At 40.1% G+C, this 27399-nt stretch overlaps 1 protein-coding gene and 1 pseudogene across 2 annotated transcripts; both read right to left on the bottom strand.

Annotated features, from left to right (window-relative positions):
* Window positions 1-2593: 2593 nt before the first annotated feature.
* LOC124110062 (akirin-1-like) lies at window positions 2594-5052 on the bottom strand (annotated as a pseudogene).
* A 9135-nt stretch (window positions 5053-14187) lies between these two features.
* LOC124110251 (bcl-2-like protein 1) lies at window positions 14188-14892 on the bottom strand. Of its 2 annotated transcripts, XM_046469465.1 has the most exons (2): window positions 14515-14880; window positions 14188-14340 (listed from the first exon to the last, which is right to left on the bottom strand). In XM_046469465.1, the coding sequence occupies exons 1-2, from the start codon at window positions 14878-14880 to the stop codon at window positions 14188-14190; spliced, it is 519 nt and encodes a 172-aa protein (XP_046325421.1). The 2 variants fall into 2 exon arrangements, with proteins under 2 accessions (XP_046325421.1, XP_046325428.1); XM_046469472.1 differs by having other exon boundaries at window positions 14188-14892.
* Window positions 14893-27399: the final 12507 nt, after the last annotated feature.

The following is a 27399-nucleotide window of genomic DNA, read 5'->3' as shown; positions in this document are numbered from 1 at the left end:
CATTTTCTATAGGGAATAACAGAATATAAGTGAAAATATTTAATATATAAAGTCTATTGGTCTTTTAACATAGTAACATTTTAAAACTTGGTTTGTAGGAATAACACCACAGTCACTGAGGTCTTTGGAACAGTATATAGTGATTTATCTAAGAAAACAAATAGTAAGGTTGTCAGTGGACTAGTGCTTCGCTAAAAAATAAAATACCCTAAAAAACTTCTTATTGTTGTGGGGGTTGTTACCCATTTTTATGGCCTAGGTTCATATAATTAACTTTGTATTTGTACTCACAAGTCCAATTCTACTCAGCTTTAAATTTCTGTATGTCTCCTTATTAAAATTCAGCCCTTCATGCATTTTGACCTTTTCAAGAAAGCCAGCTTCATAGTGAATTGTGATGCATTAGGAAGGTAAACATATTCAGTACTTGTTATTCAATGGGTTTGGATGTAGAAAGTCATTGTCAATAGGTTAATCCTTTTGTACAGACAGTTTCTTTGGCTAAGAGGCATCTTAAGCAAATAAAGGTTTTACCAAAATGCTAATTTTTGAGTATTTCTGTCAACTGTCAAAGAATAAATCTCAGAAAAGGCCTTAACATTGGCTAAGTGTAGTTTATATTCATTTCCCACCAGCAGAATTTCAAAAAGAACTTTAGAGTACCTAAGTCTAGTCAAAGCTTATTTGTAAACGAGTTCAAAAAACTATTAGAGGGCTGGGGTTGTGGTTCAGTGGTAGAGCACTTGCCTAGAATGTGTGAGGCACTGGGTTTGATCCTCAGCACCACATAAAAATAAACAAATAAACAAACAAATAAATAAATAAATAAAGGTATTGTGTCCATTTATGACTAAAAAACTAAAAAAAAAAAATCATTAGAACTTTCCCTTTGGTTCAGTCATCTACTTTTATATAATTTTTATTAATCAATAATGGAACTACCTAATTCAGAAATATATTCAGAGATAACCAATATAAAATAGAATTATAATTATGTCAAATTTGGGATGCATAAGTTTTTCTGATACATGTGATTGTCAAGTAAAAAAACAAATCTGGACCTAGATAAAGAGAAACTTCATTCAAAAACACTATTGCAATAGGGAAAGAGGGACTGTTAAAATAAGGATAATGCTCTGACTATAAAACTTCTCAAAGTTCAGACCAAAAACATGACTTTTATTTTGTTTTTTTTTTAAACAAATAGCTTAAGTATTTTATTTGCAACTAACTTTGTTAACACTATATAGTGAAAATGTACAAAGAGTAATGTTGCAGTTTTTGGTTAGATTTAAGTCAGACATTCATTAATAAGGAATCTTCGAATGTGAATATTCTAGAAATTTCTCTAAGACATCTGATCAGAACAACTGTCTCTGAATATTACCTTACTTTGGAAGATATTGGCATACATTTGAATTAAACTCAAAAATTTTCAAAGTAAGCCATAATTAAAAAAAAAAAACTATTCTATGTTCATACTTAAACAATTTTAATAGAACTTTCCTTTCCAGAAACAATAAAGGGAACTAGGCATTTTGTAAAATGTGGTCCTGAACAAATCACAGTAAAAAATAAATGTATACTTAACTCCACCTCCTCAAAACAGAGGCTACTTTCTGCTCTGCAGCCTTGGAAACAAGGTGAAGAACAGCCTATAAGCAACTTTGGGTCGGGGGGTTGCCAAAACAAAGCTTAAGCAGTTGAACATGAACACCTCAGAAGAATTTGAGGGAACCTGACCAAAAATCTGAATTGTACTTTTAATAACTAATACAAAGGTGGAGTGGTTCCTCCCAAGTAGCAGTGCTGCTGGGGCCTGGCCCAGTCCCTTGCTCACCAATACTATATTCCCAAGCAAATCCCAATGCTTCTGCTCCAGGAGAGACTGTTTCCCTTTAGAGGTTCAATGTCCAGGGAGCTCTTTGATTGTATGAATGAGGTGAGCGGCAACTCCACAGAGTATTTTAAGACTTGAAGTCAAAAGATTTTTTTTTCTAATATGACTAGATAGAGTCCATGTGTCAATGACCTGTCTCCAGTTTGTTCTAACTTCTTACCACACATTTGCAGATCTAGGACTGCAGACCTTTGCGATATCATCATAATCACATCTAATGTCCATCCTAACTTATGATTTATATTCTGTGCTGGAAACAGTCCATGTATTTAACAATAATACCTACACATAAAATAATCCACTGTTACAACTTATATGGTCACAAAACATTAATGATCTTCTATAGACCAAGAAAATGTTTTTAACCATAATTGTTGTGCATCAAATTCACAGCAGAATTCCCAAGATCAAAAAAAAAATTGCACAATACAAATAATAACTTAAAATATACATACACACATATGCACACACTCCCACACACACTTCTTACAGAACTGTGCTTGGGGAAACTCCATTTGTTGAGTGCCATTGAAGGCATATTTTACTAAACTGCTGCTCCAGGTATTTTTGTTTGGAAAATCTATCACAATAGGGTTCAGCTGTTTATTGGATGAGCAGAAAAGAAAGATATGCTTGTGGCAACCAGAAGTTTTAAGGTATTTCAAGTTGTATAAAATGGACCTGCAGAAACGTTTAAGTGTTCTCAGGATGCAAAGTTCTGGAGCTGAAATGTGATATCAAACCAGTTGCAAAAAGTGTACAGAAGCCATCTCTTGAGGTCAAACTTGGTACCCAGATAATTCAAGAAAGCTTCAGAATATAGAGCTTGTTGGTATTGCCCCTTATTACCTCATAATCTTGTTACTGCTGTTTACCAGTGTTTACTTGCTTCCCCAAATGCTGAAGTATAACACCAAAGAAGCATGCCAACGCAAGTGCTTTATTAAAGGACAGCAGAAAAGACTTCTCCCCAGAGGAAGAAAGGGACTTGAAAGGCAGAATCCATGGAAGGGGGAGGTCTTCCCTTTTGTATAGCTAAGCTTTCCCACACTCCTGTCTTTTGTTTCCCTTTATCCTGCAGTTATAGAATGCAGGTAGGAAGCCCCAAAAGGTGGGAAATACGTGGACTGAAGGAGTAATCTGGGCAGGAAGGGCCTGGGGTGGTTTGATTAGCACCTATCTGTTTGGTGGGAGCTGCTTCATTAACAGTTCCTTAGGGTGGATTCCTGGCCTTAGGAACATTAACATTTCAATTTCCTCAACAATGGCTTCCATTTTCTTTATCTTACTCCATATTAAACCTGATTTACCTAACTACACTAACTACCTATCTGTAAATCTGGCTTCAATCTGATCATATGTGAATTTCACAAAAGATTCATAGTGTTCTGCTACTTTGGTATTGAGGATTTGCTCATACTCCTTCAGAATTTTATCTTCATAGTCTTTTAAAGCCTCTCACATAGTATTCTAACTTGTGGAAGGGTAAAGGTGGGTTGGTCCTTCTTCATCCAGGAGGAATTTGGAGAACCAGGTGCTGTTAATGCTGAGGAGTTGTTACCACTGTTTACCAGTAACATGTCCTTGCTTCCCCAATGCTGAAGTATAACACCAGAGAAGCATGCTGGGGCAATTGTAACAGTGGAAAGTAGAAGCTTTATTAAAGGGCAGCAGAAAAGACTTCTCCCCAGAGGAAGAAGGGGACCTGAAAGGCAGAATCCGTGGAAGGGAGAGGTCTTCCCTTTTGTATAGCTAAGGTCTTCTTTCAGCTTTCCCACACTCCTGTCCTTTGTTTCCCTTTATCTTTCAGTGATAGAATGCAGGTGGGAAGCCCCAAAAGGTGGGAGTTAGGTGGACTGTAGGAGTAATCTGGGCAGGATTAGCACTTCCCTGTTTGCTGGGAGCTGCTTCATTAACAGTTCCTTAGGATGGGCTCTGGGCCTTGGAGACATTAGCAGTTCAATTTCCCCAAGTGCTGCTCTGGTTTCCTGGACTCCATTCTCAACAATGGCCTCCATTTTCTTTATCATACTCGATATTAGATCCGATTTACCTAACTACACTAACTACCTATCTGTAAATCTGGCTTCAGAGTGAGGCTGGCTTTCTGAAGTACAAGATTCATTCTGATTGAGAACAACTTCTAAATGTCTCCACCTCTGATAACGACTATATTCTTGCTTTATGTTCTGAAAATTTTGCTCCGGTGCCACTCGCAGCCAGGTGGGGCGGGCTGCTGGAGAGTTGGCAGTGGGGTCTGCATCTGAAGTGGTGGCGGCTGCTCCGCATCAGGGGTCCTGAGGCCCAGAGTGGGGCCGGGTAGAAGGGCACAGCACCACCACTTCAGGGAACTGTGGCTCAGCAGCGCTGCCTGGAACTCCATGGACAGCTTCAGCTCCGCCCCCCAAGCCAGGCCACTGAGGCGCCAGGGGCCAAGGGCCAGGGTGGCTGTTGCAGCCCAAGCTCCGGCTCCTCAATGGGACTCAAAACCACCACCCCCCCATGACTTTTACAGGGAGGAGAAAACAAGGGACAAAAAAAAGCAAGATTCAACATTCAACAGTTCATTAGGGATCTTCATTTTTGTGGTTAACGAATTTTTCAGAAGTCCTTAAGGAAAGGTATTATGGGCTATAGTACCCAGATATTCTCTCAACGATTATTCTGGATATTTAGGATGATATTAACATTTAAGACAGTAGACTGTGAGTAAAATAGATTGATCTAATCAATTGATGTCTCAATTATACCAAAAGATTGACCTTAGCCAAGAAAAAGGAAATTTTACCATCCAAAGCTCTTAACTTGAAATATAGCATGAGTTATTCCATGAATCTTGTTATGGTTTAGATATGAGGTATCCCCCAAAAGCTTACCTGTGAGACAATGCAAAAACATTCAGGAGATATTATTGGTTTTTAAGACTCACCCCTGTTGGGAAAAGGTATAATGGCAGCCACACCCCAAAACCCCAACATGGCATCTGAGGAGCTTCTCTTCCTGCCTCTCCCTTTTCCGCCGGTGCCAATTCTCCCGCCGGTGCCAATATTCAAATCCCACTGGCGGGAAACCTTAGCCCCAATAAGAACTAACTTCTTGGGCTCCGGAACTGGCATCTGGAAGAACTTACCAACAAACGGGCAACCTGTCATTTACCTAAGCCCTGCCACCTCTCCTTAGATCTATATAAGCCCATAGCCTTTTGTAATAAAGCGGAACCTCTCCAGTGATTTGTGTCATGTGGTGTCTTCCATTCTTAGTGCGGTGTGGCATCTTTCAGTGGTGCAGGAAACCCGGGAGATGGCGTGCTGGACAAACCGAGCCCTGTCTCCCACCGCCGTCACCACCAACACATTTTGCCCTCGTCCATCTTTTTGGGTGCTGGCTCCCTGCACTGACCACTGATCTGGTTTAGGTAAGTTCCCCCTTCCTGGCTCGCCAACTCCCTTCGGGCTGACAGCAGGAACCATGACTGTGATCATCCGGAAGCTCCTGACGCCCGGTAGGGAGGAAGGAACCCATCCCACTAAGACCTTCACTGGCTGCAGTGGATCCTCTGGCGATCGGCTTCCCTTTGGGGAGTGAGGCTTCTGGGTTTACACGAGAGGCTCCCTAGTTTCTTCCTCCCCTGCAGCAGCTGCGTCCCGCTGGAGCTGTGTCCCGCTGGAGCAGCTCAGAGCTGAACTTCTGGCCCGGAGCCGTGTTCTGCAGGAGCTGGAGCCCCATTCCTTTCATTCCTGACTCTTTCACTGTGTTCAGCTTGGAACTGAACTTCCGAAAAACTTTCCTGACGTCAGGTTGCCCGCGGCCCCAGCCCTGTTGGCCTCACAGATGGCACTTCACTGGTGACGACCAGGTAGTGCCCTCTGTATTTCCTCCAGACGTTTGGTCATTTTGGGGATGCCCACTTGACCCCCGTTCGCCCTGAGCTTATGGGAAGCTATTCGGGCCTGGGTTTGCCCTTTGTCTCTCTCTTACTCTTATTCTCTCTCTCTCCCTGTGACTATGGGTACCTCTTCATCTGTACCTGAAGCCTCACCTCTCAAATGTCTAATAAAAAAATCTGGCCACACTCTCCCTCACACCAGACATTAAGCCCAAACTTCTGATCAAATTCTGTACCTAAGATTGGCCTACATATCCAGTGGATAATGGCAATCACTGGCCTCCAGAAGGCTCCTTAGATCCAAATCTCCTCTGGGACCTTTTTAACTATTGCCAGCGCCTGAAAGGGTAGAAGGAGGTCCCCAGGTCTTCCTGTCCTGCCCTCTACTCTCTGCTCCCAACCTTCCCTTTGCACCCTTCCCTCCACTCTTCATGTCTGCTCTCCCTCCCAGCAGTACCTTGTCCACGTCCCCTCCCTTTCCCTGGTGCAGCCGCCGGCGGAGGCCCTGCCTGCGCACTTCCCCTCCTCTTCTTCCGCGGAGACATCCCCCTCCCCTCCCTCTTCTTCCTGTCTGCTGCCGCCACCGCCAGTGGCCCTGTCTGCACGCTTCCAGTCTGCCTGGCCACCAGACACATGTGCTGGTGCTCCACCTCCCTGGCGCGGTGGGCAAGACAGGCCGGTGGTGCACGCTGAGCAGACTGGAGAAGCCTCGGGATCCCACCTCAGCCAGCGGGCGAACTGCCGTCCTTCACCTTCATTGCGCCACCACAGCTTTCACGCAAGCGCCTGACTCGCGCACACCTCCCTTTCGCCACCTGGTTCTAACAGGCAGGCAGGATGGTTCCCACCTGGCTGCAATGGGTGGGATCTAAGATCCCTCCAAGCCTCCCCCCCTACTCTGCTCACCTCTTCTACTGATAAGCCCTTTCCCTCCCCCTACTCACGCCTCTCTTCTCCTGTCAGTGCCCACACCCAGTCCCACTGATCCCTCTTATCAGATAACTCACAGTTCCTTTGTCATCTCAGGGAAGTAGCTGGTGCTGAAGGGATAGTCCAAGTGCATGTCCCATTTTCGCTTCAAGATCCTTCCCAAATTGAAAAACGTCTTGGGTCCTTCTCTGCTGACTCTTCTGCTTATATTAAGGAATTCCAATATCTCTCCCAGACCTATGATCTTACCTGGCACGACATCTATGTTGTTCTGTCCTCTACTCTGACCCCAGATGAGCGAGACTGCATTCAGCAGGCTGCTCGAGATCATGCTGACCAAATTTGTTTAACAGATATGACTCTCCCCATAGGTGAAGCAGCTGTTCCCCTAACTGAACCTAACTGGGACTATCAAGATGGCCAACAAGGTCGCCGTCACTGTGCTCGCATGGTCCAATATCCTATAGCAGGCATGCAAGCAGTTTCTAATAAGGTAGTTAACTTTGATAAACTGAAGGACATTGCCCAGAATCCTGATGAAAATCCATCCTTATTTCTCAACTGCCTTACAGAGGCCCTAACCAAATACACTAAGCTAGATCTTGAGTCTCCCATCAGGGCTACAGTGTTAGCAACCCATTTCGTTACTCAATTGGCCTATGATAAAAACAAAACAAAACAAAACAAAAAAAAACTCAAATGAGCTAAGGACGACCCTCAGACCCCTAACTGAGATCTGGTAAAAATGTCTTTTTTGAAAGCAGGCTCCATTGCAGAAAAAAAGGTAACACCCCAAACCCAGGCCTTGGCAGCAGCCCTGAGGCCTACATCTCCAGCAAAAGTTTCAGAGGGGAACCAGCATTCCTCTCCACCAGAGGCTTGCCTCAAATATGGATGCAAAGGTCACTGGGCTAGCCAATGCCCAAACCCACGGCCTCCTTCCAGGCCATGCCCCACCTGTAAGCAGACAGGACATTGGAAGATTGACTGCCCCATGGCTGGCCCTTCCTCAGCGCCTTTATGCAGGGGTATGATCAGTCAGGCAGTCCCCTCTCCTGAACTTTTGGGGTTCGCAGAAGACTGAAGAAGCCCAGATTCAAAGACCCCCTTTGCCCTCTCTGAGCCCAGGATAGTGCTCCAGGCAGTGGGTAAGTCCATTCCTTGTGGACACGGGGGCTACATATTCTGTCTTGCCTGCCCATTCTAGGCCTCTGTTTCCTTCCCAGGTCTCAGTTATGGGGATTGATGACAAACCCTTTTCCCCAAACAGAACTGTAAAGCTGGCCTGTGCCCTGGAGAGACACCCATTCACTCACTATTCTGGTCATTCCATCCTGTCCAGTTCCTCTCCTATGCAGAGATGTTCTCCAATTATTAGGAGCCACCCTCCAATTACACCCCAAGAATACTACCACCCATCTCCTTCAGCCTTTAACTCTTACTCTCTCTAATGACCTGACAGTACCTACTGTGCCACTGCCCCGTGATCTAGTTGATCCCTAGGTCTGAGACATCTCCATCCTGACTTCTTTGCCTTCACAAGGGAAGACCTTACATTCTTTAGGTTTCAACAGCTGACATGGACAGGCCTACCCCAAGGCTTCAGGGACAGTCCCTACCACTTTGGTCAGGCCTTGACACAGGATTTAACTGTTTGTAATTTGAGGATAGCACTCTCTTACAGTTGGATAGAAGCCTTCCCTACCTCCAGGAAAATTGCTGACACTGTCGCCTCCATCCTCATTGAGCAGATCATTCCTAGGTTCGAACTTCCTGCCTCCATCCAGTCAGACAACGGTCCAGCCTTCACTTCTCAGATTGTTTACCTAGTTTCCAAAGGCCTTAACAGCACTTGGAGGCTCCACATCCCCCACTGACTCCAATCCTCAGGTAAGGTTGAGAGGCCTAATGGCATTCTCAAGGATCATCTCACTAAACTTGCTATTGAACTCAGACTGTCCTGGCCCAATATTTTGCCATTAGCCCTCACCCAAATTCGGGCAACTCCTAGAGCCCCCTCAGGCTTTAGCCCCTTTGAGCTGTTCTATGGGTGCCTTTCTTAATCAACTAAAACTTTCCTGTCACTCCTCCCCTTGTGTCCTACCTGCCCTATCTCATGCTTCTATACAAACTCCTAAGAGAACACGCAGACCAGTGTCTTCCTGCACCATCTGTTACTTCTGTTCCAGCACAACCAGGAATTAAATCAAACCCTCCCCGCCATTGCACCAACTCATTGCTACTTATGCGCCTCTCTGACTCGACCTTTGCTTGGACCTTTGCTTGCAGCTGTTCCCTTAAACTTCTCGGCTTCTGACCTCTCAAATTTCTCCACTCCATCTGCCCGCCATTCTCTCCGGACCCTTTCACCTGATACTCCATTATGGGAGCCCGAGGAGGAATCTAACCATACCGTGATTCCCCGGCGCTACCTCCTGGGCTTGGGTGTCTCCCAGTCAGAGTTTTGCCACTCCAACATCACCTTTAACTTCACCCTCTATGCACAACTTGGCTCATTCTTCTGGTGTAATGGTTCTCTCACCACTATCTTATCCACCAACACCTCCGCCCCATGTATACTGGTAACGCTTGTCCCGCAACTGACCCTCTATACACCTCTTGTCTCCCCCTGTGTGAAGTAGGTGGGCTGCTTTCCTTCCACTACTGGTGGGTCTCTCACTGGCTGCATCTGCAGCGGGAGCAGGAATGTCTGGTGGAGCTCTAGGACACTCCTTATGGGCTGTACAGGACTTAAATTCTAAACTTGAACAAGTGCTCACTTCTACGGAAGAATCTCTAGCATCTTTACAAAGGCAGGTCACATCCTTGGCTCAAGTTACTCTTCAAAACCGACAAGCTATAGACTTATTCACGGCTAAAAAAGGTGGAACCTGCCTCTTCTTGAGGGAAGAATGCTGTTACTACATCAATGAATCAGGCCTTGTGGAAACTAACGTAGTCAAGCTCACCGACCTGGCTACCTCTTTGAAAAATCCACCAAACCAAAACCCATTTGCCACCTTCCTTTTAGCCAACTTCCAATCATGGCTGTTGCCTCTTTTAGGGCCCATATGTCTCCTTTTTCTGATGTGTCTGTTCCTGCCCTGTCTGCTTCGCTTCCTACAGGGCCAATTACGGAATATCTCTAACCAAACTTTCAACCAGCTTCTGCTTAGGCACTATCAGCCTCTGATGACCGATGAACCCCTGACATCTTTAAGAGAACAGCTTACTCAGTGCTGAAGCTCACTACCAGGCACGATGGAATGCAACGGACATTGGACAGCGGGAGACAACGGGCCCGGAGAACCTCTTAATCTGCCATCCTGAATTCTTGAGCCTTTATGTCCTTTTAAGCCTCCTCATGGCCCTTGGCCTCTTCTCTGTCAGTCCCCCAACATGGAACTTCTGCCAAAAACTGACCTTTGCTGTAATCTTTATCTTCATTCTGTTTTTGTTCGCTCTGATCTTCTTCTGGTGCTGGTGATGCCATGTCAAGGCAATGCTGCCAATATTTCCTAGAGTCTCTGTTACAGGGCCAGTGGCTGATACCAACAATCTCCTCCATCCAGGACTGGTTCGATGCCATCGACGACTCGAGGCTTCAGGGAACTTTCATAGACTTCACCCCTACCGAAGTAGCTGTCTATAGCCACTGGGCTTTATTTCTGGTTGCCATGATATCCCCCGACCTGCCCCCCGAACATTCCTCCACTTCCCCTTCTAGGCCCTACGCCACCCCCACACAGCAGGAAGCAGCCGGATCTGACCAACAATGCCCCAGTCTCTAAGAAAACAAAAAGGGAGGAATGTTGGGAAAAGGTATAATGGCAGCCAACCCCAAAAACCCCAACATGGCATTTGAGGAGCTTCTCTTCCTGCCTCTCCCTTTCCCGCTGGCGCCAATTCTCCAGCTGGCGCCAATATTCAAATCCCATTGGCGGGAAACCTTAGCCCCAATAAGAAATAACTTCTTGGGCTCCGGAACTGACATCTGAAAGAATTTACCAATAAACGGGCAACCTGTCATTTACCTAAGCCCTGTCACCTCTCCTTAGATCTATATAAGCCCACAGCCTTTTGTAATAAAGTGGAACCTCTCCAGTGATTTGTGTCGTGTTGTGTCTTCCATTCATAGTGCAGTGCAGGGTCTTTCAACCCCAATCAGTGAATTAATCCCCTTATAGGGATTAACTGAATGGTAACTGAAGTGGCACTCTTGTGAACCCACTTTTCAGATTTTGTACATTTCATCCTCTATAACTCTATGAGCCAATTCTCTCTCTCTCTCTCTCTCTCTCTCTCTCTCTCTCTCTCTCTCTCTCTCACACACACACACACACACACACACACAACACACACACACTTGCTTCTGCCTCTCTGAAAAACCCTAGTGAGGAGTTAGTCCAAATTCTATGATTCTAATGTTGTTTAAGGTTAAGGATGTGTCAAAGTTAAGAGTCCTGTGGTAAAAGAGAAGCTTAAATTTTGTTAAATAAAGAGGAATTTTGTACCCATTTATTGGTGGAGACTAATTAGTTCAACTAATCATTTTTGTGACAACAAAAAATGGGAATTTACATGATCCACATCTGATCTTTTTTGAGGTAATTGTGTTTTTAAATTTTTTATTTGTTCTTTTTAGTATGTACAACTTCACATCTTTTGTTCTAGGTGTGTTAATCAATTTAGCATTACTATAATGAAATGACCAAAATAAACAACTTATGAGGAAAAAATATTTATTTCAGATCACTATGGAGTTTCCAGTCCATGTTCAAATGGCCCCTTTGCTTTGGATTTCTGATGAGGTAACCCATCATAGTGGGAGTTTGGGGTGGAACAAACCATCTCATAAGACAGGAAACAGAGCAAGACAGAAAAAGGAAGAGACCAAGTTCAAACAACCAATCTCCTTTTATGTTGCGACCCCAGTGGACCCCAGTGACCTAAAGACTTCCCTCTGGGCCCCACAGTACCTCCCATTAGTTTTTTCTACAGGACCAAAAATTTTAAGATTTTATTTTTTTCCAATAAGCACTAATTTCAACACAGAGTACAAAAATCTAACATCATCCAAATCCTACGAAGATTAAAAAGCTCACCATTTGCTTTTATAGATTCTTTTTTTAAAGGACAGTATTTTTCTTTAAAAATGGATACAATATCTTTATCTTATTTATTTTTATGTAATGCTGAGGATCGAACATGTGAGGCAAGCGGTGTTATGCTGAGCTATAACCCCAGCTCAGTTTTACAAATTCTGAAGGAAAAATTAAGGTTGAAATAGTAAACTACAGAAATAATGTTTAAATGTTTAAACTATTCTTTAGCTTTCAAGACCCTATTACTGACTTTGGCAAGTTTTATGCCAAATACAATGATAGTAGCATTCACATTGCATGATTTATCATAAGTTTTTGTGTTTGGGATTCGACCCAGGGCTGCATGTATTCTAGGTAGTAATAAACTAACATAACCTCAGCTCCTATAACATAAACTAACATAATATGTTATAACATAATATGTTATGTTATAACATAGTTATATAATATGTTATAACATAGTTTATAACATGTTTATAACATATGTTATAACATATGTTTATAACATATGTTTATAACATATAAACATAGTTTATAACATAGTTTATAACATAAACTAACATAACCTCAGCTCCTAATATTAACTTTTTTCTTCCCACTGAGCTAACATAGTTTATTACTGAACTGCACTTTCACTTTCATAGAGACATTTAAAGAGCTGCGACAAGTGGGGAAGGGAGGAGGAACAGGTGCCCCTCAATAGCCAAGAACCCTGGGACAGGTTTCCTGGACTAGGGCAGGGGAAGGAGCATTAGGACGCCAATCTCCAGGCACCAACTCTCCACCTGCACAGAAAGTCAGCAGCTCCTCATACATGAATACACACATGCTTAACAAAAATAGTATTTCATCTTCACAAGGAATAAAGGCCCAGATTAGGGCCAGGCAGAAGGGCGCAGTGCAGCCGCTTCAGGGAACCGGGGCTCAGTAGAGCCGCCTCGAACACCACAGGCCACTTCAGCTCCGCCTCAAACTCCATGGGCCACTTCAGTGCTGCCCGCACAACATGCCGCTGAGGGGCCAGGGACCAGGGACCAGGGGCAGGAATATGTATAGCAGAGAGCCTGGAGGTGCCAGTGCTGTGCTGAGACCCGCAGGGAAGAGACAGGACAAGGCTGTAGCAGAGGGAGGCCTGAAGGGGTCTTGGCCAGGTCACTTTGACCTTGGCAGCCCTGATGCTCAGGCTGGACAGAGGGGAAATATCTTCCTGATCAAGCAACAGAGGCCCTTCCAATCGGCCCCCCACCCACTGTCCTGTGCACCAAGGTCTCTTTCCTGCCACTCCTTCCTGAGGTAGAAAAGACCCCAGAGTTCCTACTGCTGCTCCCTAATCTCCCCTTTAACTCTGGGGTGAGGTCCCTGAATCCATGTACCTGATGGGCAGCCACCCAACACAATGATGCCACAGGATGATCTTGCAGGAAGTGAGTCCAGCTATTCACTGCCACATTATTCCCATGGCGTTTCACAAAAGTGTCCCAGCCACTGTGGTCCTGGATCCAAGTCTCTAGGTGATCATTTAGGTTAAGTGGCCATCCAACTTGCGATCTGACTCACCAATACCTGCAGCTCCTTGTCTATGCTTTCCACACACAGTGCTCCTCCAAAGATGAAAAAGGCCACAATGCAACCCCAGCTTACCGGAGGCCATAAATATATCTGGGGCAACAGTCTTGGGCCCAGGTGGTCACTTAGTCATGGTCCTGGGAGCCAGGAGAAAGGAGATGAAGGGACTAGGGTGGTGCTAAACTGCAAGGACCATGCTAGCTTTTGCATGGGGTACTTCCTGCAGCTATATTGTCCTCTCTCCAAGATGGGACTAGACTCTATGCAGAGTCCTCTGGAAAACATTCACACTAGGAGTGGGGACTTTGTCCAGGCAAGTGGTGGGGGAGGAAGTCCTGATCCTGGCTTCTTTATCCCAAGCAGCCTGAATTCCTAATTAGCCAAAAGTGGCCTCATTTTTAAATGGTTCTTGGGGGTACAGATAGAAGGAATAGGGGCCCAGGTCCAGAGAGGGATGGGTAATGATAATCAACTCTGAGGCTAAAAACATCAAAACAAAGGCAATCTAGTCTTTTTTGGGGAAGAGGTTCAAAAACCACACTTTCAGTCTTCATGGGACAGATTTGGGGAAAATATTGTAGACTTTGATGCCAAGATAACTGAGGTATGCGGGAAGGCGGCTGTCAAAGAAGTGTAGTAGTGCTATAAAACTAACTGCAGAAAACCAGGTCTTAGGTCTAAAGCAGTGAAGGATGGTAGGCGTAGATGTATGTAATGAATGGTTCTCCTGGGGTAATGGTGGCTGGACAGAGGGATGTGGTGGGGCAAGGTGGGAGGGTGAGTGGGTGGTCAGGGTCTGGTCACTTCCAACTGAACAGCCAGCCCAGCAGAACCACGCCAGCCACAGTCATGCCCATCAGGAAATAATAGTTGAAGCTCTCCTGGCGCATCCAGCTATTCACTGCCGCATTATTCACATGGTGTTTCACAAAAGTGTCCCAGCAGCAGTGGTCCTGGATCCAAGTATCTAGGTGATCATTCAGGTAAGTGGCCATCCAACTTGCGATCTGACACACCAATACCTTCATCTCCTTGTCTATGCTTTCCAAGTACAGTGCTTCTCCAAAGGAGAAAAAGGCCACAATGCGACCCCAGCTTACCTCATGCCGGAAGAGTTCGTCCACTACCTGTTCAAAAGTGTGATGTGCTGTCTGTGGGGTGAGGCGGAGCTCTGCTGTCATGTTACGGAATGCCTGCGGGTACAAGTTGTCGCCTGCCTCCCTCAGTGCTTGCTTCACTGCTACCATGGGGACCACGTCTGGGGCATCCAAACTCCTGTTATGGCCAGCGGCTCCACTCACCATGGGACTGTCCCCTTGATGCCGGGATGGGTTGCTGTTGGTGGCATTGCTGGGCCCCTCTTCTGATTCAGCCCTTTTTGGGCCTTGAAGGTGGTTCTCTTCCTCATGGCTAAACTGGCTCCAGCTGTATCCTTTCTGGAAAAGCGTGTAGGACAGAAAGTTGATCACTAGTTCCAGGTTCCTCTGAGACATTTTTAAAATAGAGATGGGCTCAACCAGTCCAATGTCCAAAACACGCGCTCACTCACTGAATCTGATCTCTGCTTGGTGATTCTCTTCTAAGATGAAAAGCCAAGATAATGTTCCATAGACGTCCCCTCTGGGGCCGCTACCGACTCTCTGGAGGAGCATTAGATCTGCCGCGGGTCCGCCTAAGCACATCGAGGAAGGCCGCGCTCAGGGTCCCTCACGCCGGCCGGCCTGAGTTGCCCGACTCCCACTACTGGAGCATGAGAGGGGTCGCTTCCCAACAAGGAGCCTCAGCCTGCAGCTCCACCTTAGAGGATGGCCCGCTCTTTGTTGAACGCAGTCCAGGCCCTAACTCCTCCACAGCTCCCGCGTCCTTCTCCTGGCGCCCGCTGAAGGATCTGGGTGAGCACCTGTGCTCACACCCTGCACTTATACAGCATGCCCTCTCCAAGATGGAGGAGGCACGCAAGGTCGCAAGGTCGCAAGGTTGCCAGGTCACCAGGTCTCCAGGTTGCCAGGTCGCTGCACGCTGACGCAATACGTTCCGCACCACCCATGGACCTTTGGGGAAACACTCATCCAAAATCCAAATCATAATATTAGGTAAGCAAGGGGAACATTCCATATATCTCTTTTTTAATAGTTGTGGTTGGACATAATATCTTTATTTAATTTATTTATTTTTATGTGGTGCTGAGGATCGAACCTAGTGCCTTGCATGTGCTAGGGGAGCATTCTACTGCTGAGCCACAATCCCAGACCCTCCATATGTCTTATCTAAGTGTCTAAGTAGTATTCAGAAAATGTGGGTCTTTAAAGTAAATCCTTTATTAGAAGAGAAAGAATAATGAATATTTAATTATTTCTGTTTTACAAGAGCACAGGGCTCAGGTAAATTCAAAAGGAGCCAATTATTAAAAAGAAGTCTACAATAATAACTTTATTTTACAACTGTGATGTGTAATTAGGTAGTACAAACCTATTGAGAAATGTATAATTAGTTTTATTCCATTTATAATATTGTTATTATGCTATATTTGTTATTGTTTCTAATATAGTTTATGTTACTTATCAGTAATATTTTAAAATTCTGATTGGATATGTTGCATTATAATGAATATAGTGTGTATTACATAACTCCTCCATTTATTGATTGTATAAATATGGGCATGCTTTCATAAAAGTGTAAATACACCAATTACTTATATCATAAAGTTTTTATGACACTAAATACAATCATGTATGTATAAATCCTGGGAAATAATAAGCCCCCAGTAAATAATAGTCTTTTTCCAATTCATTCCTTTTACTTTCTTTCATGAAACAAATGTACTCCATGACTATTATAGATTGAGCATGAAGTAAAATATGTAACTGGTTTCAGGAGAAAATAAACTGAGCTAAAACCAGACTCTAAACATCCTTCTCCCAAGAAGGAAATCTACAAAGGACACTACTGGGACTGTAAAGTATATTTGGGCTCAAAATAATAGTGTTGCTTTTGGTTTAACTATGATTCTTGTTTTTCCACATTCTTCAGCACTATTACCTGTATGAACCTCAAAAGCATCATCCAAGTAAAAGAAGTCAGACACAAAAGACCATATGAAATGTACAGAATAAGATAATCCATATGGAGAAAAACTGGATTACTGATTGCCTACGGATACAGAGAAAGGGGTTGAAGAGTGCTGTTAATAAGGGTACCCGCTAATGGTTATAATAAGTACAGTGTTTTTATTCAGGTTGATGAAAATTTTCTGGAATTAGATGGTAGGTGCTATTGCATGGCTTTGTTAAAATACTAAAAGAAAACACTGAATTGGATCCTTTCAAATGGTGAGCTTTATATATCAATAAAGAGGAAGAAGTGAGCACCTGACTTTACTGTGGACTCTAACATCATGTCTACCCCTAAAGCTAGGCTGGCCCCCATAACTTCATATTCCAGACCTCCCCTCATAGCTTCAGGCTCAAAGCTGGCCACAATGGCCCAAGAAAGTAGGATAGCACCTGTGAATCCAGTCATGAACTCTGCCCCAATAACAGAAAAATCCCTGTGTTGCCAGGCTCCTGGGCCAGGCTGCTGCAGCAGACCCAAGATCCAGGCCCACAATGGTAAACCCTAGAATCTAATGAGCTCCCATGAAACCAGGCTTCAAGCATACTCACATGAACCCTGCCTCCAGGCCTAACCCAGTGTACTCCAGTACCAAGCTGACTCCTATGGACCCAGGACCCAGTTCCATACCCCTGGATCCAGGATTCAGCCCTGCTAAGGCAGACATATGGAGTACAATCAAGAGCTTAAAAATGAATCCACTCATTTACATTTACTTAATCTTTGACAAAGTTATCAAGAACATATAACAAGAGAAAGACTGTCTCTTCAAAAAGTGATATGGAAAAATTACATATCCATATGTAGAAAAGAAATTCAGACCATTACCTCACATCATAAACAAAAACCAGTGCAAATGGATTAAATAGTTAAAAATTAAAATCATAAAACTAGTAGAATAAAACAGGAAAAAAGTTTCTTGACAGTTCTCAGCTATTATTAAAAAAAAAAAAACATGATGCCCAAAATATAGGCAATGAAAGCAAAATAAGCAAATGGGATTGTATCAACCTAAAAAAGCTGTTGCACAGCAAAGGGAACTATCAACATAGTGAAGAGGCAGCCTAGAGAATGGGAAAAACATTTCCAGACAAAACATCAAACAAGGGACTAATATTTAAATATATAAAGAATGTCAACAACTCAATATTAACAAAACAACTGAATTTAAAAATGGGCAAAGAACCTGAATAGAACTTTTCAAAGGAAGTCATGCAAATGGCCAACAGTCCTATTGATGCTAAACACTACTAAACATTAGGGAAATGCAGATCACAATGAGCTATCACCTTGCACCTATTGGAATTACTTATCAAAATGAGAAAAGAATGTGCTGGTGAGGATGTGAAGAAAAGGGAATAATTGTTCATTGTTGGTGAGAATGTCAGTTAGTACAGCCATTTTGGAAAATAGTGTGGAGTTTCCTCAAAAAATGAAAATAGAACTAGAACTGCATGTGATTCAACCATACCTGGTAACTATAAAAAAGAAGCAGTCTGTCAAATAAATATCTGTACTCCCATGTTCATTATAGCAGTATTCTCAAGAGCCAATATATACAATCAAACTGAGTGTCTATCCATGAGTGAACATATAAAGAAAATATATATGTGCCTACATTTCTGTGTGTGTGTGTATATATATATATATATATATATATATATATATATATATATATATATATATATATATCCTGTACACACACACACACACACACACACATGATCCTGTCACTTATGACAATATGGGTGAACCTGGAAGATATCAAATTCAGTAAAATAAAACAGGCACAGAAAGACAAATATCACATGATTTCACTTACTGGCAAAATGTAAAAAGTATTTAACTCACAAGATAGAATCATGATTACCAGGAGCTATAGGAGTACTGTGCACATGGTAGTCAAAGTATTCAAAATTTCATGTAGACAGGAAGAGTTAAACTCAAAGATCTACTTTAAAACATGGTAACTATAATTAATTACACCTGAAAATTGTTAAAAGAATAGATTTTAAATGTTCTCATCATGAAGAATACTAATCATGTGAGGCAATACAAATGTTAATGCACATGATTTAGCCATCTGACAGTATATATAAATATGAAAGCATATTATAAGCCATAAGTATATAAAATTATGTTCATCAAATAAAGTAGGAAATAATTTGAAAATCAAAAATTTAAAAAGCATATCTGATAAAAGACTTTTCCAGAATACATAAAGAACTTTCAAAACTCAACAATAAAAAAAACAAGCTGATCAAAACCTTCACAGATCCTTCATCAAAGAAGATATACAGATGGCAAATAAAGACATCAAAAATGCTATAGTTATGTCATAATGGAAATGCAAATTAAAACAAGATACTGCTCCACAACTCTTAGAATGGCTACAATATAGAACACTGACAACACCACTGGCAAGAATGTGAAGTGACAGGAACTCTCTTTCACTACTGCTGGGGATGGACACTGGTACATTCACTTTGGAAGACAGTTAAGTATATCTCTTACAAACCTAAACATATTATTGTCATACAAACAAGCAATCAGGCTTATTGGGATCTACACAGACTTGAAAACTTATCTCTGTAAAAAAAAAAATGCCCAAAATCTGAAAAAAAAAACAAAAACAAAAACAAAAAAAAACAAACTATTCCTCTTTAGGTAGGTGAATGGACAAGTAGATGTTAGTTCATCCAGATAATCGAATATTATTCAGCACTAAAAGAATTGAACTACCAAGTTATGGCAGTTCAATGGGTGAAAAAGAACATACATATTACTAAGTGAAAAAAGCCAATCTGAAAAGGCTACATAATATATGATACCAACTACATGAATTCTAGAAAAGGCAAAACTATGGAGAGAATATAAAGTTCATTTATTTCCAGGCATTTAGTAAGGTGAGGAATAAACAAGCATAATACAGAGGATTTTTATAGTGAAACTACTCTGCATGATGATGTTATAATGAGGCTATTATATATTTTTCCCAATCCATAGAATATACACCACCAAGATTTTGCTGTTGAGCTTTAAATAACTCTAAAATATTGAAATATGTTATTTTTTTAATTAAAATCATTTGTTGCATGAAATACATTGAGGAAAAAAGAAAAGTCACAGACCAGGAGAATATATTTGCAAATATCATATCTGACAAATAACTTATCCAGAATACTTAAAGAATACTCAAAACATAATAACAAAAAATAAATAGCCAAATTGAAAATATGGAATAAAATATTTGTTTTGAAAACATTTTGATCCTCATAAATTTTCCAAAAATATAAAATAAAAAAGAATAACCTATGATTGACAATGGACAGTGTTTGTGGCCATTTTTCTCACCATTTCAGTGTTTTTTTAATATGATGTTAGCAGGATCTTGGATTTTCTCCCATGTCTTTCCCACACTTGCTGTTGTTCTTCCCCCCAGGCCTTTATAATGAGTGATATTCTTTTGGACTCTTGCTATTCTAACCTCATTAGTTTTGTAAAGCACAGCCTTCAAGTGAATGCACATTTCCCTACATCTTTTGCCTAAAATGCTCTATATTCTCTCACTAGTCACAATTTAAATCTTACCAGTTTGTTATCAATTTTGACTGGAATCTTACTGATGCCCAACTGTGTCTGCCTCATGTAAAAAACTACTTTTGTCCTGTCTAATCTTGTACACATCTGAGTTTCCCTAGACTGCAGATATGTTGCCTACCCTGTGACCTCAGCATTTTGATTAGATCAAGAACACTTGTGAACTTGCAGTTTGCCCAGCTTCATTTTTGTATTATAAGGGGCCAAGTAAATGATTCTCCTCTCAGATTTTTACATCTCAAATGGAAATTGCAATATGCACCCATTTTTAATTATACAGTTTTTATATAATATTCTTCATTTATTAAATGTCAGGCACTTTGTAAGGTAAATTACATGTGGTGAGTCACTTAATCTACATAGCTGTGCATAAATTAGAACCTATCCCCATTTTACAGATGTGATATGTGACTCAGGGAAATTAGATAGCTTTTAGTGGTAGTAGTAAATGGAAGAGACTAAAATCAAACCTAGTCCTATCTGCTTTTATTTGTTCTCTCTACTTTGCTCTATTGCATCTCTTCAGGAGTTCAGATCACCTAATTTCCAATCTCCTCTATTGCTACTTGGTAAGAAACATAACATTTCTTATAAGTAAGCCAAGGGACAAACCGGGTACAGACTAAGGAAGGACTCCTCTGTGCTAACAATGCCGACTCTAGGGAATTTGGAGTAGGAGTTAGACAGCTTTCTCTAGGGGAGCTGGCAGGGATGGGTCTTTGCAAATGGGAACTTTGAAACATAAAATTGATATGACCAATCATTTACTTCACAGATGACTTGTCCCCCCCTAAGAACAGGGGGTAGTTTAAGTTAGTCACAAATTGGAGAGTGTCATGCAATGACAATCATCACATTCTCGGAGTCCAGCTACTAAAGAACCTGGAGAGGTTATGGACACATCAACATCTGCTAACTAAAGCTCTCTGTTTGTAAATCTGTGTAACAATCTAGTATTTTCACTTCCCTTTAAATAAGGGATAGATTTGTCATGGCCAAAGTTGAAAGCATATTGGCATATCTTGCTGACGTAAAAACCCAGGAAAATGCTGTTGTCTTAGAGTAAATGCAAGAGTGCAGTATATGAAGTAATTTGGATGGCTCATATTTTCCATTTACTGCTCTGTCTTTACTAATGGGCCCTTCTGTTTGAAGAGCCTTTCAATGGGACCTGTATTTACTCTTGAAGACACAACACCAGTAAGATAGAGTATGGGGAATATATATAGTAAACAGTTAAGAGTAATAAGCAGAAGAATTTAAAAAAATAATTCAGAAAATCTTCCTTATTAGCTATGAAATCTTATCCTCAACCTCTCTGTTCCTTAGTTTTCCCCTCAGCAAACTGAGACTAATATCAGTATTCTACCCTCTGGTTGTTGAAAATTAAAAGAATCAATATATGTAAAGCAGTTAAAACTGAATCAGAACATAAAGTAATATGCAAGCATACGTTTATTATTATTATTATTATTATTAATGTTAATTCTAAAAGTAATGGAAATAGGGAGTAGTAAGCTAATGAAAATTGCATTTTCCAGAGATGCTTTTCACAATTTATAGCATATGTTGTAATAGAGAGATGTTAGAGATGGCACTACTGCTATAACCTAAGAATTTGATGATATGGATCATAGGATTGGCAAAAAAAATGTAGAACGGGGCTGAGGGTGAGATTCATCTGTAGAGTGCTTGTCTAGCATGTATGAAGTGCTGAAATCAGTTATCCTCATCACACACACAAAATTTATACAATGGAAGCAATAAAGTAAAATAGATTTTGGGAGGGGGAAAATGTTAGATGGTATTCTATAAAAGATGAAAGAAAAAATTGGGGAAGCTAGGAGAGTTGTGGAGCCAATTTGGGCAATGAAAAAACTAGAAAGGGGTAATTATTGGTAGGACATTGGAGAGTATATTAAATTTGAAATGACATTTAAACACCAAAGAGAAATTTCCTCTATAGGACTGACAATGTGGAATAAAACAGGGAAAGATAATTTTGCATTGGATGTGCAATATCTAAGATTTATCTGTATTTAGGTAGTTCCTAAAATCATGTATGAATCTCAGTTTCCTTCTGAAAGCTTCTAAAAGCTGTACTTGTTCCAAAATATAGACTTGGATCTGAAAATGAGGATTTCAGGATGAATAAAGAATGCTGATTTACATAAAATTATTCAAACAACCGAGGAGAAAATGAGATGCATAACATAGGCATAATAAAATCAACATGAACAACCTGTCTAATGGTGTATTCTGATCTCTGCAACAATTGCCCAAATTGTACTCCAATCTAGATATTGCCTCTACATGAATAAAGTAAACAATAATAAAGTACTCATTTTTGAGACATTGTGTCACTCACCTAAAGTAAAACTATGTTTAAAAAGTTAGAGTTTCACAGATATACATAAAGGTAGAATTCACTATGGCATACTCATACATGTATATAGATAATTTTGTAAATTTTATTCTGTAGTTCCTCCTTTCTCTCTTCTGTACTTCATCTTCCCCAATCCCCTTCCTTAACTCCATAGAATAATGGAATGATAATAATAATAAATTTACAGAGTTAGTTTTAATATAGAATAAAATAATATTACCTAGTTCCTTAGGAAGTGGATCATTATCATCACTACCTATAATTCTCTAAAGATGAATTTCATTTTGTGAAATGGAAGAATTCCTGGAAAATGATAAGCAAGTACATTTTATTGTAAATATGTTGAGATAGCTTCATAATTTACAAGAAAACTATTAGTGATTAACTATAATCTATTTTACCAGTATTTTTAATTTAGAAATATGTCAATTTTATTTTCTTAAATAAGGCATATTGACATACAGATAAAAAATAGTGAGCTGTTGATATACATACTTAGTCCATCTACCTTTCTCTAGAAAGAGCTTACTTCTACACTTGCTAGTAACACAAGTGTGGAGGGAGCTTACAGAAGTCATTTTACTAGTTTAGGATCATACAGTCCTGATCATGGCTAATAGAACTACCTGAGGAATCCTGATTACAATTCTCTAATAAGAATTATTCCCTGGAGAATTTGGATTTAAAAATTAACATAGTCTTTACCTGGAAATGTAAAATGTATATTAGGAGTTGAAGGACAGGTATAGTATATTGAACAGAAGCAGAAGATAGAAAGATAATAAAACAGATAATCAAATATAATAAAAAATAACAATTGGATGATTAACACTTCTGAAACCTTCTTGGCCCCAGTTCCTTTCTGAGGCCTAGGTAAATCCCTGTCCTTTAGATTACTGGGACTATTCCTTATCCAAGCATTTTATTCCCCCTTTTATGTTTAAGCTGGTGTGGTCTGGTTTTATGCTACTTACAACAAAAGGGTCTTAATGCAGTAATTGATATCAGGTAAGAGGAAGCAATTGCCAGAATGTGAAATTGGTGGAGTCACTATAACTGAAACATAGTCAGGATTTATGAGAAGAGCTATGAAAGCAGGCTTGTAGACTGCTCCTTCCCTCTTAGCATATTTCCAGTTGTACCCTATAAGTGAAATTCAATGAAAAATGGCTACAAGTTTTAGGATAAGAGAATGTTTGGTTACTGCATGCAGTGTTCACTATCTTGCAACAGAAAGAGAAGGTCAAATATAGGGTTATCAAAACAGAAACCTACAGGTATAAATTAGTTGCCTAACCAAAATCTCTGACATGCAGATTAAAGAAAAAATGATTCATATGCAGATGTAAAAGTAACTATATCCCTGATTTCCTTCTTTCTCAGAATAAAGTTGATTCACCAACAGGCAAACTGGAAACTTGGCAATTTCAATGGGAAAATAAAGAAGGATCTAGAGACCAAAAAACTAAAATCTTTAGGGTACTAGAATGGATATATATATATATATTGGCAAGACCCTGTAAGCACAGGAAGCCAAATAAAAATGGGCAAATGGTATTACATCAAACTAAAAATTTTCACATCAATGGAAACAATTAACAGAATGAGAAGACAACCTACCAAAGACAACCTCTCCAAATAGGAGAAAATATATTCAAACTATGTATATATTAAAGGATTGCTATCCAGAATATATAAGGAACAGAAAAAATTAATAACAAAAATCCCTATTAAAGGTGGGCAAAATCTAAGTAGATATTTCTCAAAATGCACACACACAAACACACACAAAAGCCTAACTGCTATTTGAAAAAAAAAATAAATGGAAATATATCTAATCATCAGGAAACTACAAACCAAAACCATAATGAGATATCATCTCACCCCAATAGCAATAGCTTCAAGCAAAACATCAAAAGAAAACAGGTATTGGACAGGCTGTGGAGAAAAAGAGATCTTTATATACTATTGCTGGGAATGTAAATTATAGCTATAATGGAAAACAGTATGGTGGTTCCTCTAAAAATGAAAAATGTAACTACCATATGATTCAGCTATCCCACTACTTGTAATATATTCAAAGGAAAAGTAATCAGTATATAAGAGATACATCCATACTCCCATATTCACTGCAACACTATTCACAATAGCCAAAATATGGAATCAACCAAAGTTTCCACAATTTATGAATTAATGAAGAAAAGGTGGTACACATACAAACACATACAAATTAATTATTCACTTACAAAGAAGACTAACTATTCATCCATAAAAAAATAGAGTCTGTCATTTTCAACACTATGGATGGAACCAGGAATCATTATGTTAAGTTCAATAGGCCAGGGACAGAAAGACCAGTACTTCATTATCACTCATATGTGGAATCTAAAATGACTAATCTCATAGAAGTTAAGAGTAGAATGGTGATTGATTGTCAGAGGCTATGAGTACTAAGTTTATTTTAGACAGGAATAAGAAGTTCTGGTGTTCTATTGAACAATAGGGTAACTATAGATTATATTTATATACAGTATATCTCAAAAAACTAGAAAAAAGATGTGTATTATTTTATGAAGAAATGATTGAGGTGATCAATGTTTAATCTGAATTAAATATTTCACAATAAACATATACCAAAACATTATATCAAATCCTGTTAATTTATTTTAATTAGGTGTATATGACAGCAGAATATATTTTGATTCATTGTACACAATTGCAGCACAACTTTTAATTTCTCTGGTTGTACACAATGTAGTATCACACCATATGTGAAGTCATACATGTACCTAGGGTGATGATGTCCATCTCATTCCACCATCTTTCCTGTCCCAATACACCCTCCCCGCCCTCCCTCCCCTTTGCCCAATCAAAGTTCCTCCAAATAGGCTAAGGAGCTGAACAGAAACTTCTCAGAAGAAGATATACATTTAATCAACAAATATATGAAAAAATGTTCAACATCTCTAGTAATTAGAGAAATTCAAATCAAAACTACTCTAAGATTTCATCTCACACCAGACAGAATGGCATTTATCAAGAATACAGACAACAATAAATGTTGGTGAGGATGTAGGGTAAAAGGCACACTTGTGCATTTCTGGTTGGTGCAACCAATCTGGAAAGCAGTATGTAGATTCCTTAGAAAACTATGAATGGAACCACCATTTGACCTAACTATCCCACTCCTGGTTCTATACCCAAAGGACTTAAAATCAGCATACTATACTAATGCAGCCACATCAATGTTCATAGCAGGTCAATTCACAATAGCTAAACTGTGGAAGCAACATAGAAGCCCTTCATAGTTGAAAGAATAAAATTATGTTTTTAAATATAAGTTAAAAATTCAAAAGAAAACTGAATTGAAACAGCTTCTTCTAATATACTTTTATCTGTAGCACTCAGAACCAATTTATTCCACCCAATGTTAAATATGTCCCTCCACTTAAGTTGGAGTGCAAAATGGAGATATGATTATGATTCTGAGACAATGTATTGTAGAAAACCCACTGACTAAATTATTTATTCATTCTTTCATTCTAAATTGAGGTTAAGAACACTACCAGTCAAACTAAATTGCCTTGGTTTTTAGCATGTATCCACTCCTTAACAGTGTGATTGTAGGTAAATTGTTGGTTCTCTGTTTCTTGATTTTATTGTCTGCAAAATAGGTATAAAAATTATTTCTTTCTCTCTCATGGGAGTTTTAAGGAATAACACAGATAAATAGTTCAGCATAGTACATATTATTTAGTAAGAAAGCAACAAATTACTGTCATCTTATCAACATCATCATAATCTCATAATTTATCCTAAATATCTCTCCTGTACCAGTCACTATTCCACATGCTAGGGATATAGCAATAAGAAGACAGACAAGATTTCTATTTTTGAATGAAGACAGAAGAACAAAACTAAATGAATAAAAATAAAACATAATTATAGGCAAGTCTTTTACAACTGAGCTGCATCTCCAGAAAATGAAATTCTAACTAGAATTAACTGACATAAGGAAAAATAAAATAGGATACTGAGATAGAGTGTTGGGAATGGTTGTTGGATAATTAAGTAGGATAATCAGGGAAGTTGTCTGTCTTAGTTCATTCTGGATGCTTTAACAAGATAGTTTAGAGTGGGTATTTTGTAAACAGCAGAAATTTATTGCTCATAGTTCTGGAGTCTGAGAGGTCCACAATCAAGGTGCCAGCAGAAGTTGAAGTAAAAAGTTGAAGTTACAAGTTTTATTACTTGTAATAAAATTTTGGTTACTTTAGCTTTCTGGGAAGATATACAACATAACAGAATTACTGAGCTTTGTTCCTTATTAGCAACATAGCCTTAGGTAAGTACTTAATTTCTGTGAATCTTAGTGTCTTTACTGATTATAAAACACTGAGAATAATTGCACCAATCTTGCACAGGCATTGAGAGTTAAGTTGTATACTTCGTTTATTCATGCAACAAATAGTTATAGAGCCTTTACTATGTGCCAGGTATTGTTACAGGTGCTGCATATATAGCAGTGTCTATAATGAAGTTCTGTTTTTTCCGAAGCTAGCATTCAAATCAATGCAATAAATAATAAAAATAAGTACAGGCTTATTATAATACAAGCTATAAAGAAGAATAAACAGGGTAAGAGAAGAGAGTGGTCAAGGAAAGTCTGAGAAGTTGTCTGATCTCTTAGAGATCTGAATGAAAAGAGGAAGCAAACCATGCAAAAATCTAGGGAAGAGATTATTGAATAGAAAAAACTCCAGTTTTCAAAGTCCCAAGATACTGTCCTGCCTGGTGTATTTAAGACACATCAGAGTCTTCATGGTTTGAGGTCAAAGAACAAAAACAGTGATAGGAGATGAGATCAGAGAGATACCCTGGGGCAAGATCATATAGAACAATGTAGGCCAATGTA

This window comes from Marmota monax, unplaced genomic scaffold, assembly GCF_021218885.2.
Source record: "Marmota monax isolate L192 unplaced genomic scaffold, Marmota_monax_Labrador192_F-V1.1 WCK01_AAM20220418_F8-fsc00054, whole genome shotgun sequence".
Taxonomy (NCBI): domain Eukaryota; kingdom Metazoa; phylum Chordata; class Mammalia; order Rodentia; family Sciuridae; genus Marmota; species Marmota monax.
This window is presented reverse-complemented; position numbering and strand designations above follow the sequence as displayed.